At 36.9% G+C, this 14,130-nt stretch overlaps 1 protein-coding gene across 6 annotated transcripts in view; it reads right to left on the reverse strand.

The window, feature by feature from the left end:
* Positions 1 to 992: 992 nt before the first annotated feature.
* Positions 993 to 14,130, reverse strand: part of LOC131223881 (uncharacterized) — a 43,699-nt gene continuing 30,561 nt past the window's right edge. For 2 of the 6 annotated variants that reach the window (XR_009160748.1, XM_058219419.1), the window contains exons 5-6: positions 9,864 to 9,970; positions 9,689 to 9,790 (exon numbers count right to left, since the gene is read on the reverse strand). Coding sequence is in view for 3 of the 6 variants with exons in the window: in XM_058219419.1 (XP_058075402.1) it covers positions 9,787 to 9,790; positions 9,864 to 9,970 (111 nt within the window). In the remaining 3 variants the exon portion in view is untranslated. Of the gene's footprint in view, positions 2,052 to 9,688; positions 9,791 to 9,863; positions 9,971 to 14,130 lie in introns of those variants that run through there. The other 4 variants (XM_058219417.1, XM_058219418.1, XR_009160746.1 and 1 more) reach the window with 4 other exon arrangements.

Here is a 14,130-nt window from a genome sequence, read left to right on the forward strand (position 1 = left end):
AACCACATCTCGGTGGGCCCAAAAAATGATTATGAATGTTTTAATGGTGCACGGCCCCTCTCCACTTCTGTATGTGGTGTGTCCCACACAAGTCACGGATTGACTTGATGTTTGAGACCTAGGCCCACGATGGAATGGTGCATCTGAGTGATGGGGTAGATGTTCGAAACGCATCACGGTGGGGCCCACACAGCTCGACCTCATGGGATGGACTCGTGACGACGAGCGCATAGTACCTTTTCCCTATATATATATATATATATATATATATATATATATATATATATATATAAAAGGTAATTTTTCATGTGTACTATTAGCCTTTCACTTTGGCAAGATGATACACTATCGCAGGAAGAACCCAAGTATGGTAGATTCATCACTCCAGATGACATGTGGAATCAGGGGTCTCCAAGAAGTGGGCCTCATCGTGCATGGCTTTTATTTCAACTTTGCCCCTTTACACTTAATGTTTGACCGTTGATTACTATTGTTTTGTACTGTTACTTTGAAGGCCACTGATCATATGGCTAGGATCATTCAATCTTTATCTTCTTCTTTTTCTTTTTCTTTTTCTTTTTTAAATGTGGACAACAAGACTGACTATCTAGAACAGCCAATCAGCGTGATTTTTTGTACCAAGAGCCATCTACAACGTTGCCCACAGGATGAGCAGTCTCAATTACAAAGGCCAACCCTTATTAGAGCGTAATACTCATGAATTACAAGAGTGCTCCTCGGTTGGTACTGTGTTAAGGACCAGTGACTTGGCAGCACATCACATCAATGGGACTTAAAACCGTGTGATCACTGGATCTGATCAGAAACTTGAAAGGGGCAAAAATAATAATAATAATAATAACAATGTGGATTGTCAGAGTTGTGCAATCATGACAACTTTTGTCCTACAGCTGGTCCACATGGTGGCCCACCAGATCAATGGTCCCGATCACAATTCGTGTTTGCCTATATGCAACTGCATAGAACATATATATGCCAAGTCCTCACTTGTAATGACATTACTCAACAAATAAAACAGTTGAGTTCCTGGAACAAACTTATCAGATGATAACTGACATTTTACAGTAGTGTTATTATTTCTAGAGAAAGATATGTTAGAAGGAGAGTAATATGATACTCTGGCAAGGTATGAGAGTTGATATGCAGGCACTCAGTAATTGTATATGTGGCATACATTAACTGAAATTAAACCGATTCTCATGAACCCAAGTCACAGTCCCAGAATCAGATTGGGTTGAACAATCCTAAACCCTGATTCGTGAACGCTTGTCTGTTAAAGTAGGACCATTGGATATTTTTAAATATCAACCGTCCAACAAATGTCCACCAACCCGATAGTCAGGTAATCAAAAACTGTAACTTTTGGTTCATGATACAGCTAAACCGGGAGCCATAATTTCTCAAGTCTAATTAGAATGGATTGTATGCTACATAAGCAATTTTGAAGTAATTTCTCAAGGATTGTTTAGGCATGGGATCCTACAAAATCAAGATTAAGCAAAATCTTATTTTCGTAGGCCCATGCCCCCCAAGTTGGATTTGCTACACTAAAGCGGCACTTTCCTCTGCATAAAGGCAATTATGGAAGATTTAGGAGGAAAAAAAAAATCTAAAAAATCTTTAAAATACCACTAATTGCAATTATACAGATAAAACTGCCACTATAGCATTGCAAATCGGATGTGGAGGGTGTGGGGCCTGCCAAAAATCAAGATTAAACTTAATACCGAGTACAAGGTATCCCCTGCCAAACAGACCTTAAGTGCTGCCAGAGTATCAAAGATTTTCTCTTGTTGTAGTATATATACAAACGAAAAGGGGGGGGGGGGGGGGGGGGTTGCAATGTATCATTAATAATCCATGGGAAGCTCCCAATCATCAGCAGTTTCCCTCCTGGACACGAATTTTTGGGCCCCAAAATCTTTTGGCCTGCCTCGACGACGAGCACTTCTTGCAGGCCACCTTTGGACATAAGAATATTCCCCTTGCTCATCTCCAGTAAATTCCGTATTTCGAGAATCCCAAAAACCCTAACACAAGAAAAATGACAGTTATATACCAAATGGAAAATACTCTTTTAGCATAAGATAACCAGTGATATTGTGCATACAAGAAAAGTAGACTTTGGAAGGTTAAAAGTATCAAAAAGGTACATCATAGATCAGATAATCTGTTTTCTTGGGTTCTGAATTCTAGGTAGTACAAGTTCTTCTTTTAAGATTCATATCTATACTGTGCCTCTGTACCTCAAGCAGGCCAGAGAGCTAAGTTCTTTCCCGGCTAACAACTCAGGTACATCATTTACACTTTTGTCGGGCATGGGGTTGCAACACCAGTTTCAGAGTATCGTCATTAACATGGACGATGGGCCCATCCATCACCACCATAAGATTGGGATTAGACAATGAATATAGCCAGCTTGGCACAGTTGAAACTATATATGAGTTCACTCCACATGCAGAAAGTTTTTTAAAGAAAAAAAAAATCAATTGATAGTGCATCAAAGGATACTGTGACAGGGCCGTAAATTGGGTTCAGGTCAACCCGAACCTCATTGACCCAACCTAAGTTTGGGTCAGGTTGTCTGTCCTCGGGTTGGGTTTCAGGTTGGGTTAGGATTGAGAAAATTCGGATCAGGTTCGGTTGGGTCGGGAATAATCACACATATTTGGGACAGGTTTGAGGTTGGGTCAGGTCGGGGTTGAGTCAGGTATAGAGGACTTTGGGTTGGGTTCAGGTTAGGCACCTCGGCTTGGAATTTGGATTGGGTTGGGTTGCGGGTTGGGTCCTCTTGAGGTCAGGTTGGGCTCAGGTTGACTCTCAACCCAAACAAACCTTCCCGAGTCACACCCCTACTGTCATATTTATTTTACATTTACAACAAAATGTGATATCTTTGTTTATTTCAATAATATTCGGGCAAGGGTTGAGGAGGTTATTAGAATAACCTCATTGTTTTTAGAGAGTTGCGTGTGATTGTGTCTTTTTGGAGTTGTATTCTTTGCTCATTTTTTAGCGAGCTTCTTTGATAAAATCTTTGTTATCTCTCGGAAAATAATAATAATAATAATAATAATAATAATAATAATAATGTGAATTATCATCATGATCATCATGGCCTGGTCCCAACTATTTGTGCTAACTTTGCATTTGATGTTTTCGGCAATCAATCCCAAGGCCCTCTCATGATGATGGGCCTGTTTGGATAAGAGACGAGATCCACAATATTGAGACGGAAATTCTTATAGAATCATCAGGAAATTAAAAACTGCAGAATCCAATGGTAAATTAGGAGTGCTTTTTTCCATGGAAATGTTAAAAAGTCAAAAGTTAAACAACGAAACCTCTCTCTCATAACCATGAAAATCTAAATTTAACGGGTCCCATTTAGGTACTCCTTTCATCCCCTTTCCAGCCCCTTCAACCCTAATCAATGTAGCCCTTCTCATTGGAGACATCTCTCAACTTCATGTACCTAATGGCACTATGACAAACACCGCCAAGATTTGGAAAACATTGAGATATCTTCGTGAAACCAGCTAAACTATATTATCACGATAATTTCATGAGGTTTTAAAAATACCTACAGTTTTACATTGTTCATAATTTTATCATGAAATTATCCTGATATGAACAAAAAGAAAATTATTTAAATTTAATAAATTTATTTTACTTTTATATATTTAAAAAAAATTTAAACTATTTATTAAGGGTTTTGCTAACATGCCGCCTTCACGGGGACATTAGCAACGACCCCGAACTTTTTAAACGGCACACAAGGTGACCTATCATCAATCTGAACCATGGTGCGCCATAAAGGCCGTTATGTAAAGGTATTGGTGGCAACCGTTACACGTTATGGGGTTGTGACAGTCATAACAACTATTATGGAAAAAAATGACTCGTAACCGCCATTAACGGCCCGTTATGCCCCCTGTAAAGTCCGTAATAGTCCTATAATGGTTTATTACAGGGCAGATGCAAGTTTTTTGGATTTTTTTTCAATGTTATAGGGCAGGTACTGTTTTTTCAGGTTTTTTCTTTGAATAAAAAAAAGAGACCATAAAGGCCGTTATGAGGACCGTAACAGTCATTACGACCCGTATCGTAAAGGTAACGATGGCAGCCGTTATGGTCACCGTTACCATTACAAAATACCTTGATCTAAACCATTCATTCTGAAAGTGGAGCTATCAATGTCTTAGAGTAAGGGTGAATAGGACTTCACCAATTTTTTGTTAAAACAATCTTAAAGAACAAATTTACAACAACAACTAATATTGAAATATTGATTTCAATTGAGTCGTAGGACAACCTTCGCCTAATATCTTAGGACAACCATATTTCACGACTTTCTCGATCTCAATATTTTAAGATAACAAACACAATGAAAAGATTATCAAACACCACAAGACAAATATAATTATAGTTGTTCGGTGTTAACACACACTTACTCCACTCCCAAAATTACTTCTCCACGTAATTTTGGCTTTCCACTATAACAAAGGTTTTCACAGGATAACCTTAACAACCTCTTACAGTTTGTGATTTTCACAGGCTACCAAAACTAACCTCAAGTGATTTTAACAGGCTTATCACTTCTCAACCCAATGAGATTTTTCCAGGCAATCTCATTCAACCCAAGTAAGAACAATTTACCAAATGAGAATGTATCTTCTTAAAGACGTTAGTCGAGGTGAATATTTTGATGAAGCCATTTAAGATGAAGCTTCAGTAGATGCAGCAATTCCTTTTCTCATATGAAGATAATTCAATGTATGCACAACCGAGAATGATCTAAGGATAGATAATTTTTAAAAAGAAAATCCCTATAAGCTACAGATTCAATCCTCTATTCTCAAGTTGAGTATATCCCACTCTCTATTCGAATTTAACAAGGCTTGAGAAGATAATTGAATAAGCTAAAATATAATATATGAAAGACAATACAAAGCGCTTGAAAAAATTTAAATTTAAAAAAAAAAAAAAAAAAAAAGCAAGAAGAAGATTTTTCGTTTTTGTTTCATGTTTTTTTTTTCTGTATCAAAACAGTGAGAAATGGGCCCTATTTATAGAAAAAGGATTAGAGCTTTCGTCAGCCTAAGAATCCCTTGAGCTAGCCAGAGTTTCAAGATTCTGTCTCAACGGCTAGCAAATTTCGCAGAATAAGATTTGAATCAATCTTAGGCTGGCCGAAGACAGGATTCGGCTGGCCTGTGAATCATTCGGCTAACCAGACACAGGGTTTGACTGGCTGAACACCCATGGAAACTAAGGCAAACCATTGCTGGAAATTGGGTCGAAGACCCTATGGTTGTTGTTCAGCTAACCCGAGATGGTTCAACTGGTCGAAGGCAGGGTTAGGCTAACCAACCAACCTGAAAGCTAAAGCAATAACACAATAAGTTACAACTTAGAAAAGCCACTAAGATGTACTTTAACCTTGGGTCACTACTAAGGTCTTCTTTACATCTAGGTTGGTATACAATTGATTCTTCTCTTAAAATTCTTTCGAGCCTTCTGATCTTGAGATGTTGAGCCACACTCGAGTCTTGAAATGTTGAATTGAGCTAAACTTCCATACAATATATATTTTTTCTACGAAATTTAACAATCTACTTGTGTGCTTAAAACATTAGCACTTACACATTCATTGATACAACCAATGTTTTCCATATTGCTATCACGTAATGTATCGCACCCTTCAGATACAGATACATATCAATTATTGTATGGGATATATTGGTTGTATCAGATAATGTATCATTGTTGTTGGAAAACATTGGGAAATTGGTCAAATTTTTCAATGAAATTCATGTATTGTTAAAAAAGATATCAGTACACACTTAGAAACCAAAACATCACAAAAAAAAAAAGTGCACATAATAGGTTTCCTTTGTATAGAGTTGTAATAAATGCATTGTCTAACTGAACTGATGAAAGTATATTCAAAGTCAATTCATATAATTTAAAAATGTAAGAAGATATGTATGGAAATACAAGCAAAACATTCAAAAGCAAAAGAAGTGGTTAACTAGAAATATACATGTGAATGATGTGTGTGGTTGTGGCTTAGACCCACATAGAGTTGTACATACATTAGGAGTGGAATTTGGGGGGGTGGGGCAATTGATAGTTGATCGAAGTAGAATTATGAAAATAATTTATTCTTTATATTTTTATTTTTATTTTTTTGAAAAATTCCCAAATTACCAAGAATCACTAGATCAGGTTGAATACATGTTTGATTTCATGTTTGGATGGTAAGATTGCAACCGATATGGGAGAAATTGGATAAATTTCAATTTTTCCCCAATTTTCAGCAAATCGGGCCATCTCCCCCAAAACTTGAAATCCAGGTTCCAAATCCATGATTTTTCATGCATAACATGAAGAATCATGGATTCCCAACCATTTGACATTGATTTTTTTTTTTCCGTTTTTTGAAATTGATTCCACATGATTTTACAGTTTTTTTTTTAAAGGATCGAAGCTCAAAAATGCTCACCGTATCGAAAATGACCCCAAATCGGCTTGGATCTTGATTATGACTCGAAATTTGTGTTTTTCTTCAAACAATTCAAAAGAAAAGGTCGAAATCCACAATAGATCCAATTAGAAGTGGAGAGGAATCAAGAAAATGAGATTTAAAATGGTTTTTTTTTTCCTAAAGAAAGCCCTGGACTTCCCACGTTTCTGTGTTATATCGGTTGATATCGAGAATTTTATAAAAGGGACTGGTCGCAATATCTTACAATATTTCACAATATTTGCGATATTATGCGATACATTGTGATATCATGTGATATCTTCCGCAACACAGAGAATTTCATATACTACCTTGGGGTTCCATATCGCCCAAGTGGGATACACGATATATCGGCCTAATATTGTCGATACTGAAAACATTGCATGCAACTAGGAGCAAGCCATGGTGCAAGAATCATGGCAATTTGATGATCCTAACCCTTTGAATGAGGCCATATGCTACAACTATCCGTTATTACAAGCCATAAATCACATGGTTAGAATCATCAAATCAAAGTTTGACTTTAGAATTATAAGAAATACAGAGTAGGATTATCTAGTAGATGTTTCAAGATGATGATTAGACCTACTTTGTTTCTCCGATTAATCTTGACTGTCCATTTCATGCTATTGATCAAAAGCTTACGATAGCACCATGGCTTGCTCCTAATAGTATGAATGAATGAACGGTTCAGATTAACAAAAGGTCACCCCGTGTGCCATTTAAAAGGTATGGGGATGTTAGCAAAAGCCATTTATTATTTATAATAAATATTTTTATTTTTTTATTTTTAATGAGACTTTCTGGATCATATCCCTGGAAAAACCTCAATTTTAAATTTTTTTTTTTTTTAAATACCAAGATATTCCGAAATTGAAAATTCCTGATAACGAGATTTGTCACCATGCCTAACAGAACCCCTTCATTATGCTCTCAATCATTTTCTCTTATCAGGATTCAGGATCATTTGCTTACATGCTCCTAATGACTTCATTTTAAATTCTTAGTTCGGTCCTAGTCTTCTAGTTCCAAGCAACCATCTCAACAATCTAAAGCCTTCCTCCAAACCTACAATTTACCATTAACCCCCTCCAGTTATGTCAACCAACACCATGACATCCGCAACAAACATACACCAAAAGAACTCATTTTTCCACATTAGTAATTACTTTTGTTATGTGCGTGAAGGATATAGTATTAATTCCATGTGCGCATGCAATGTGAGCACTCTTTGAATAAGTATAATATCTATTAGGTTTGTTTGTGGGGTCGGGTATACGTGGTTTGTGCATAGTTATTGGCTTGTTAAATAAGTATAAGATATTAAATTGCTATTAGCCTTTAGAATAGTTGTTATTATGTAGGAGGTAATAGATGAATTACCATTATAAGAAGTCTATAAATATGTGCATGAGAGTCAAATAAAGATATTAGAAGAATTATCAAATTGTGACACTTTTTCCCTCGAAGCAAACCAAATCATTTTCTTGCCCTACACTCAACGACCCCACCTCGTCTTCAAGCCTACTGATGCGTTAATCCTCCATTTCCAGCTCTGATACCAAATTGTCCTATTCGCTTTGCTTTGCTAGACCAACACGATCCTCAGTCTTCCCTTTCTTGTTACATGAGCCTATTTTGACGAGATTAGGAAGAAAGGTTACGTTACGAAGAAAAATGACTCAGTTTGCTTCGAGAGAAAATCAACCTCCAAGTATCACAATTGGATAATTCTTCTCATGTCTTAATTTGAATCTCATGCACATATTTATGCACTCCTTACGACTGTCACTCATTCATTACCTCCTACATGATAACAACTATTCTAAAGATTAGCAACAACTTACTATCCTAGACATTTTCAACAATCCAATAATTACCTACAACCCACGTACACCCGACTCCACAAACAAACCTAACAAATACCAAACTTATTCAAAGAGTGCCTACATTGCATGCACACGTGGAATTACCACTATATCCTTCACGCACATAATAATTTCGTACATAACAAAGATAAAAAGGCAAGGGTTTAATGCCTAGCCTTGATGAAGACCCATTGCAATTGGAGAAATTAGCCTCCCCACAAACCGTTCTCTCTCTTGTAAATGCACCCTTACAGACATCTTGAATGATGTCAATATATCCTCCCTAAAACCCTCTCCTCCTCATCACCCACCAAATAACCTCTCTAAATATTTGTTTTGAACTTTAACATCCCTAAATATTCTATAATATGATTTCTCTACATCTATAAAAACCATGTCTACATTCTTCCTCTTATCTTTAGGCTTTTCTATCACTTTTCATGTAGAAAAAATAGCTTCAATTGTTGATCTCCCTTGCATGTAGGCAACTAATTTTCTGATAACTTCATTATTGTATATACATCCCTTTCATTATAGTAGATACAAATTACAATGCTTAGCATGTTGGCTACAAAATTTAATTGAAATATTGTATGCATGCTAGTGAATGTTAAGAATTGAAATATTGTACGCATGCCATGGGTGACTTTCAGTTTTGCTTGGACTTGCACACCTCTACACATAGCCACACATGCCAACTCAGTACTGTGGGACATCTGAGGTGCAAGTTGGCCTCACTGAATGATGACTGGTCCAAAATCAGGTTGGCTTACTTATCAAGAGGGCCAAACATTGAATGTCGACAAATTGCTTTGTTAGTGCGATCTACCTGACGAGTTGACCAACATGTTTTTGGGATAGGTCATCTACACACTGAGGCCCACTTGAGGCAATGCACGAAATGACTTGAACGTGGCTGCCTACAGAGGTCGTGTAGGCTTTAGAAGGGCTCTCAAGAAAAAAAATTTGGTAGGTTTAGTTCTGCTTATAAGAAAACTTTCAAAAAATGCAGGGAAGGAAGAAAAAGAATAAAGAAAATGTAGGAGGGTTTGACGATAGAATTAGTAAGGGCCTTATATTCAAGGGTTTGGGGAGGCATGCATACAATTCAGACAGGGGAAAATTAGCTTTTATCATATAACTAACATGGCTAGTGATAAGGGCATGTATACAATTCAGAGAAGGGGTACTTCAGATCTGAAAAAAAAAATGACTACACTTAATTCATCTATAACTAACATGGCTAGTGAAATAAGACAATTATGCATACCTTTGTTAGTCTTTGAATGCGAGAGGCTGCATCTTCATGCACTACAACCGTGTCAGACGTGACTTCGAGCACATCCTCAACAAACAAACCATATGTGCTCACCTGAAAGAGATTAGCATAAGCCAGTGACATATACAATTTAAGATGGATGTATTTCATCAGCATTAAAGAGAACCAGAGGATTTGACAAACCAAACTAGATGGAATAATGGAAATCCCAAAGGAGTCGAGCTCAAGCAATTCCAATGCTCCCGAGTTAATGTTAAAAGTATATCCTCGCACCTTAGAAAAGTAGAAAAATAAATAAATTAGTTAACTTTCTTTCTGATAGTGTTTGTTATGAATAATATATGGAACTTGGATGCAGTCATGTGCCAGGCAATGTTAAACATGCATATGAACTGTTGCCTGTTGGATATTAAGGCATCTAAAAGTCAGATTGGTCACATGTACACACATTTTTTTATAGTTATAACAGTAGTAGTAGACAGTGTCAACATGGAACCAATTTCCTCTGTGTGTGTGTGTGTGTGTGTGTGTGTGTGTGTGTGTGTGTGTGTGTGTGTAATATGCGCATAACTTGCACAGGATGCATTTCAAGTAAAATCAGGTAGTGCACAATGTGAACATGCCATGTAAATTCAGGGTAGTACTCTCATCAAGTAAGCCATAAATCTACATTGAATTTGGACTGTTGGATTTTTCTTTCTAACCGCCTGCTTTTCTCGTATACATTTAACCTGCTGTAGCAGTGGGTCAACTTTCTTTTTGGTCAATAGCATGTAGAAAATGTACCCCACCTAATGAATGGCTTGAATCTCGGATGCATGTTCTCTACCCAAATCTCTAAAATGTGTACCACCGCCTCACATGAGGACCCTTTGTTGAATCACAACTCTTTCAGGTATCAATTTTTTTTTAGGATGACCAGTCTGAACAATTTTTCTAGCCATTGATTGGATGGTTGTTATAATCTAATCAAAGTGATTCTTAAGAGCTATGGTTAATCATTAGTGAAGGCTACAGCACAGATAACAGTCCAAATCAATAACCACATCTTTTCCAAATCAATTTCGACATCCACTTTCCTAGTCATTGATCGAATGGTTATAAATGCTCAATAAAGGTGTCTTAAGGGTTATGGTCATTGAAAGGTGGTAGCAGGTGGTATAAATCAATGATTAAATATTTTTCGGTATTATCAATCCAAACTGTCCTTTTTTAAGCCACTGATTAAATAGTTAAAATCATCTAATGCTCATTAATGAAATGGTTATGATCATACAATTAAAGTGATTTTTCAGAGGCAATACCAATCAAATATGGACCTGCATAATGCATGATCAAGAATCATGGTTAGGGTCTTTCAATTTTGGAGATTTTTAGGGCACAATCCATCCACCATATGGCAGAAGAGAATAACTGAACCATGACAACGCTTTTACAAACTGTAAACACGAGTATACAGTATACACACTTCTATATACTATTTGAACAATTTGGATATATATGATTGCATGAGGTGTGATGAAAAATTAGCAAGCATATTTTCATTATGTGAATTGCAAAGGTCTTTGGGTATTTATGCCAATCAATTCTAATTTTCTTACTATTGTTTCCTATTTTCTGAAATAAAATAATGCAAACTGCACAATCTCAATTCCGAAAATGGGAAGTAGGTGTAAGCTAATCAATAGAAGTGATAGATATCATTCTCAATAAATACCGAAAGAGTAGTCAAATTGGAGCGAGTCTTTTCAAACAAGCTTGCTTTAAAAGGGTTGCATGCAGGGCTACTATGGTGTGTAGGAAATCTAACCATCTTTTTTTCCCAATCATGTTGGATGCACAATCCAAACATCATGTGGGCCACCATGTGAATTTCAAGGTTTTTGGGTGATTGTCCATTGTTTTTTATGGTGCAGCCGTGCAGCACACCTGGTGATTGGACAGGCTTGATTTTGGGGCCCCTCATCATGGCGAGGCTAATTTAATGCACGAGTTAGACATATTAGGTGGTTCCCACCTCGAAGCATTGCTTTTTTCTCACACGTCATAGCTCCACAAATGTGCACATGTACGAAAATGAACCATGTGTGTGAGATGAGCTTTCAATAAGGTTGGTAATAATGTTTAGATCTTCTACCAAACAAATCTAAAAATTTCACTCTTCAGGTGGTTGACAACATGCAAAGTTTATGGTCCAAATTTTTTTATAACCATTCATGTTTTCTGATACAGTGTGGCGTGAGGTGTAAAATGACCTAATTTTCTTGTCAGATGAACTAAACAATGTAGCTACCTAATGGAAAGCTCAGATCTCACAGATGTGTTATATTACAAATCCTTTGGCCGTTCGAGTGGATGTTACAGGCCCACACTGGAATTAGCAAACCTCCAAAGAGGTTTGCTTGAATATATCTCGACATATTACAATAAGATGTGTTGATACGTCAGGACTCTAGCTGTTGGATTTGCACTTTTTCAACAACAAAAACTTCTTATTTCATAGGGCTCCTCTTGGATGGGGCATGCCTAAAAGAACTCTCAGATATAATATTTCAACCCGCCAATTATATAAAGGTTATGGTGACCATTGATGCTCAAAGTAAAAGAGACAAATTATCAAAGTGTTGAAATAATACAACTGAGAGCTTTTATATGTTTTCTTTCCACCATACGAAGTGATAGTTTTATTTATTTTCCTAGTTGTTGTATAAACAATTTGGATCATTGTAAGATGACCACAGGCGCTATGGAGCTCCTCATTTTATGCCTTCAAACTCAGGAAACAGTGGATCATCTATTTATTCAATGCTCTTTTGCGAGAGAACTGTGGAATAATTTTTTCAATTTATTTGGAGTTGAATGGGTGTTGCCAGGATCTATTGATAATTTCCTTTCAATGTAGCATGGCAGGGTATAGGGAAGATCGGGAGGACAATTTGGCGATTTCAGTTTCTTAGCAGATATTTGGGCTCTATGGTTTGAGAGGAATGATCGATGTTTCAAGAATCGTAAGGGGCAGGTTTTGGAGGTTTTCTAAAGGGCTAAATCTCATGTCATGGAGTAGGCGCTAGCATCAAAGATTATCCCCCAGTTTCTGGATCATTGGCTGGAATTTGTAAATCTTTTTGTTTTATATACTTGTAAATCTGTGGCTTCAGCCCTTTAGGAATGATATTGTCAGAGTTCAAAAAAAATAAATAAATAAAAAGAGTTAAGATGATAGGAATGATATTGTCAAAGTTTTAAAAAATAAATAATAAAAAGAGTTAAGATGACCCCATTCAAAGTCTAAAGTCCTAATTCCTAATGTATCATATTGCAGTAGGTTGTGATGTATTCAAGCAAACCTCACCTCGAGAGCTTTGCTAAGCCCACATGCATGTGCAATAAAGCTCACGCACACACACCATGCATGTGACAGTATCGCATGATAGGTCCAAGATCCAATCCATCCATCAGAATGCCACCACTTTATTGATGTCATAGCCCCAAAATTAGGTAAATCCATTGGTCTGTCAAATTGTGTGTGGGGCCACCATGGTGAGCATCTTTAATCAAACCCATTAATCAAGTGTAACTAACCAAGATGAAGTGAAGAAACAAATATCAGCCTGATCAAAAGTCAGGCCGCCCACACAGCGTGAACTTAAATATTTTAGGAGCCATTTCACATTGTTCACTTTGGCATGGCCCGTCGGAGTTTTTCATCGGGGTGATCTTTTACATTTATGTGTCAAATGGTGGTTTTTACTAATGAATGGAATGAATTTACAAATAAAATATAACAGTCCAACAAAGCTTGGGCACAATTCCGGTCCATACCGAATTAGGAAGTTTAGTTTTGCAAGACTTTTATTTAGTAGAAACAATAAGTGGTACTCTGTCATTCAAACAAAAAAGTGGCACTCGAATTCGTTGTTGATTTAAGAGGAGGACACACACGAATTTGAAGGGTTTTGGATGGCTATCTTTTTATTGTGGCCCACATAACGATTTTATAGACCTAATTTTTTTAAGAATCTCATCATCATAGTGGGATCACGTAGTGAATGAATTGGATAGCATTCACACAACATGGTATACCACATAAAACAATGGATGCCGTAAAAAAAACCTTCAAATTCACATGGTTCCCGCATGAAGGTTGGATTGCCTTGATTTTTGGGGCACCAACTTTCATGGAGGGTTCACCCTGATGGAAAAGTTGGATATCATACATATACCCAGGTGAGGCCATGTGCAGGACTTGCAGGGGCATGTACAAGAATGGCCTCCTTGAAAAATGGAAAAATGAAAGGTTTCGGGCTTGCAATGTATTTTGTCACTCGGGGTTATTATGGGCATGCAAAAGTTCCAAAACACCAAGTTATATTTGCTTCTATGTGTGTGTGTGCGCTCATCATTGCCCTTCTAGAGCTTTCAATTGTACCAAC

Source organism: Magnolia sinica, chromosome 13 (genome assembly GCF_029962835.1).
Source record: "Magnolia sinica isolate HGM2019 chromosome 13, MsV1, whole genome shotgun sequence".
Lineage (NCBI taxonomy): Eukaryota > Viridiplantae > Streptophyta > Magnoliopsida > Magnoliales > Magnoliaceae > Magnolia > Magnolia sinica.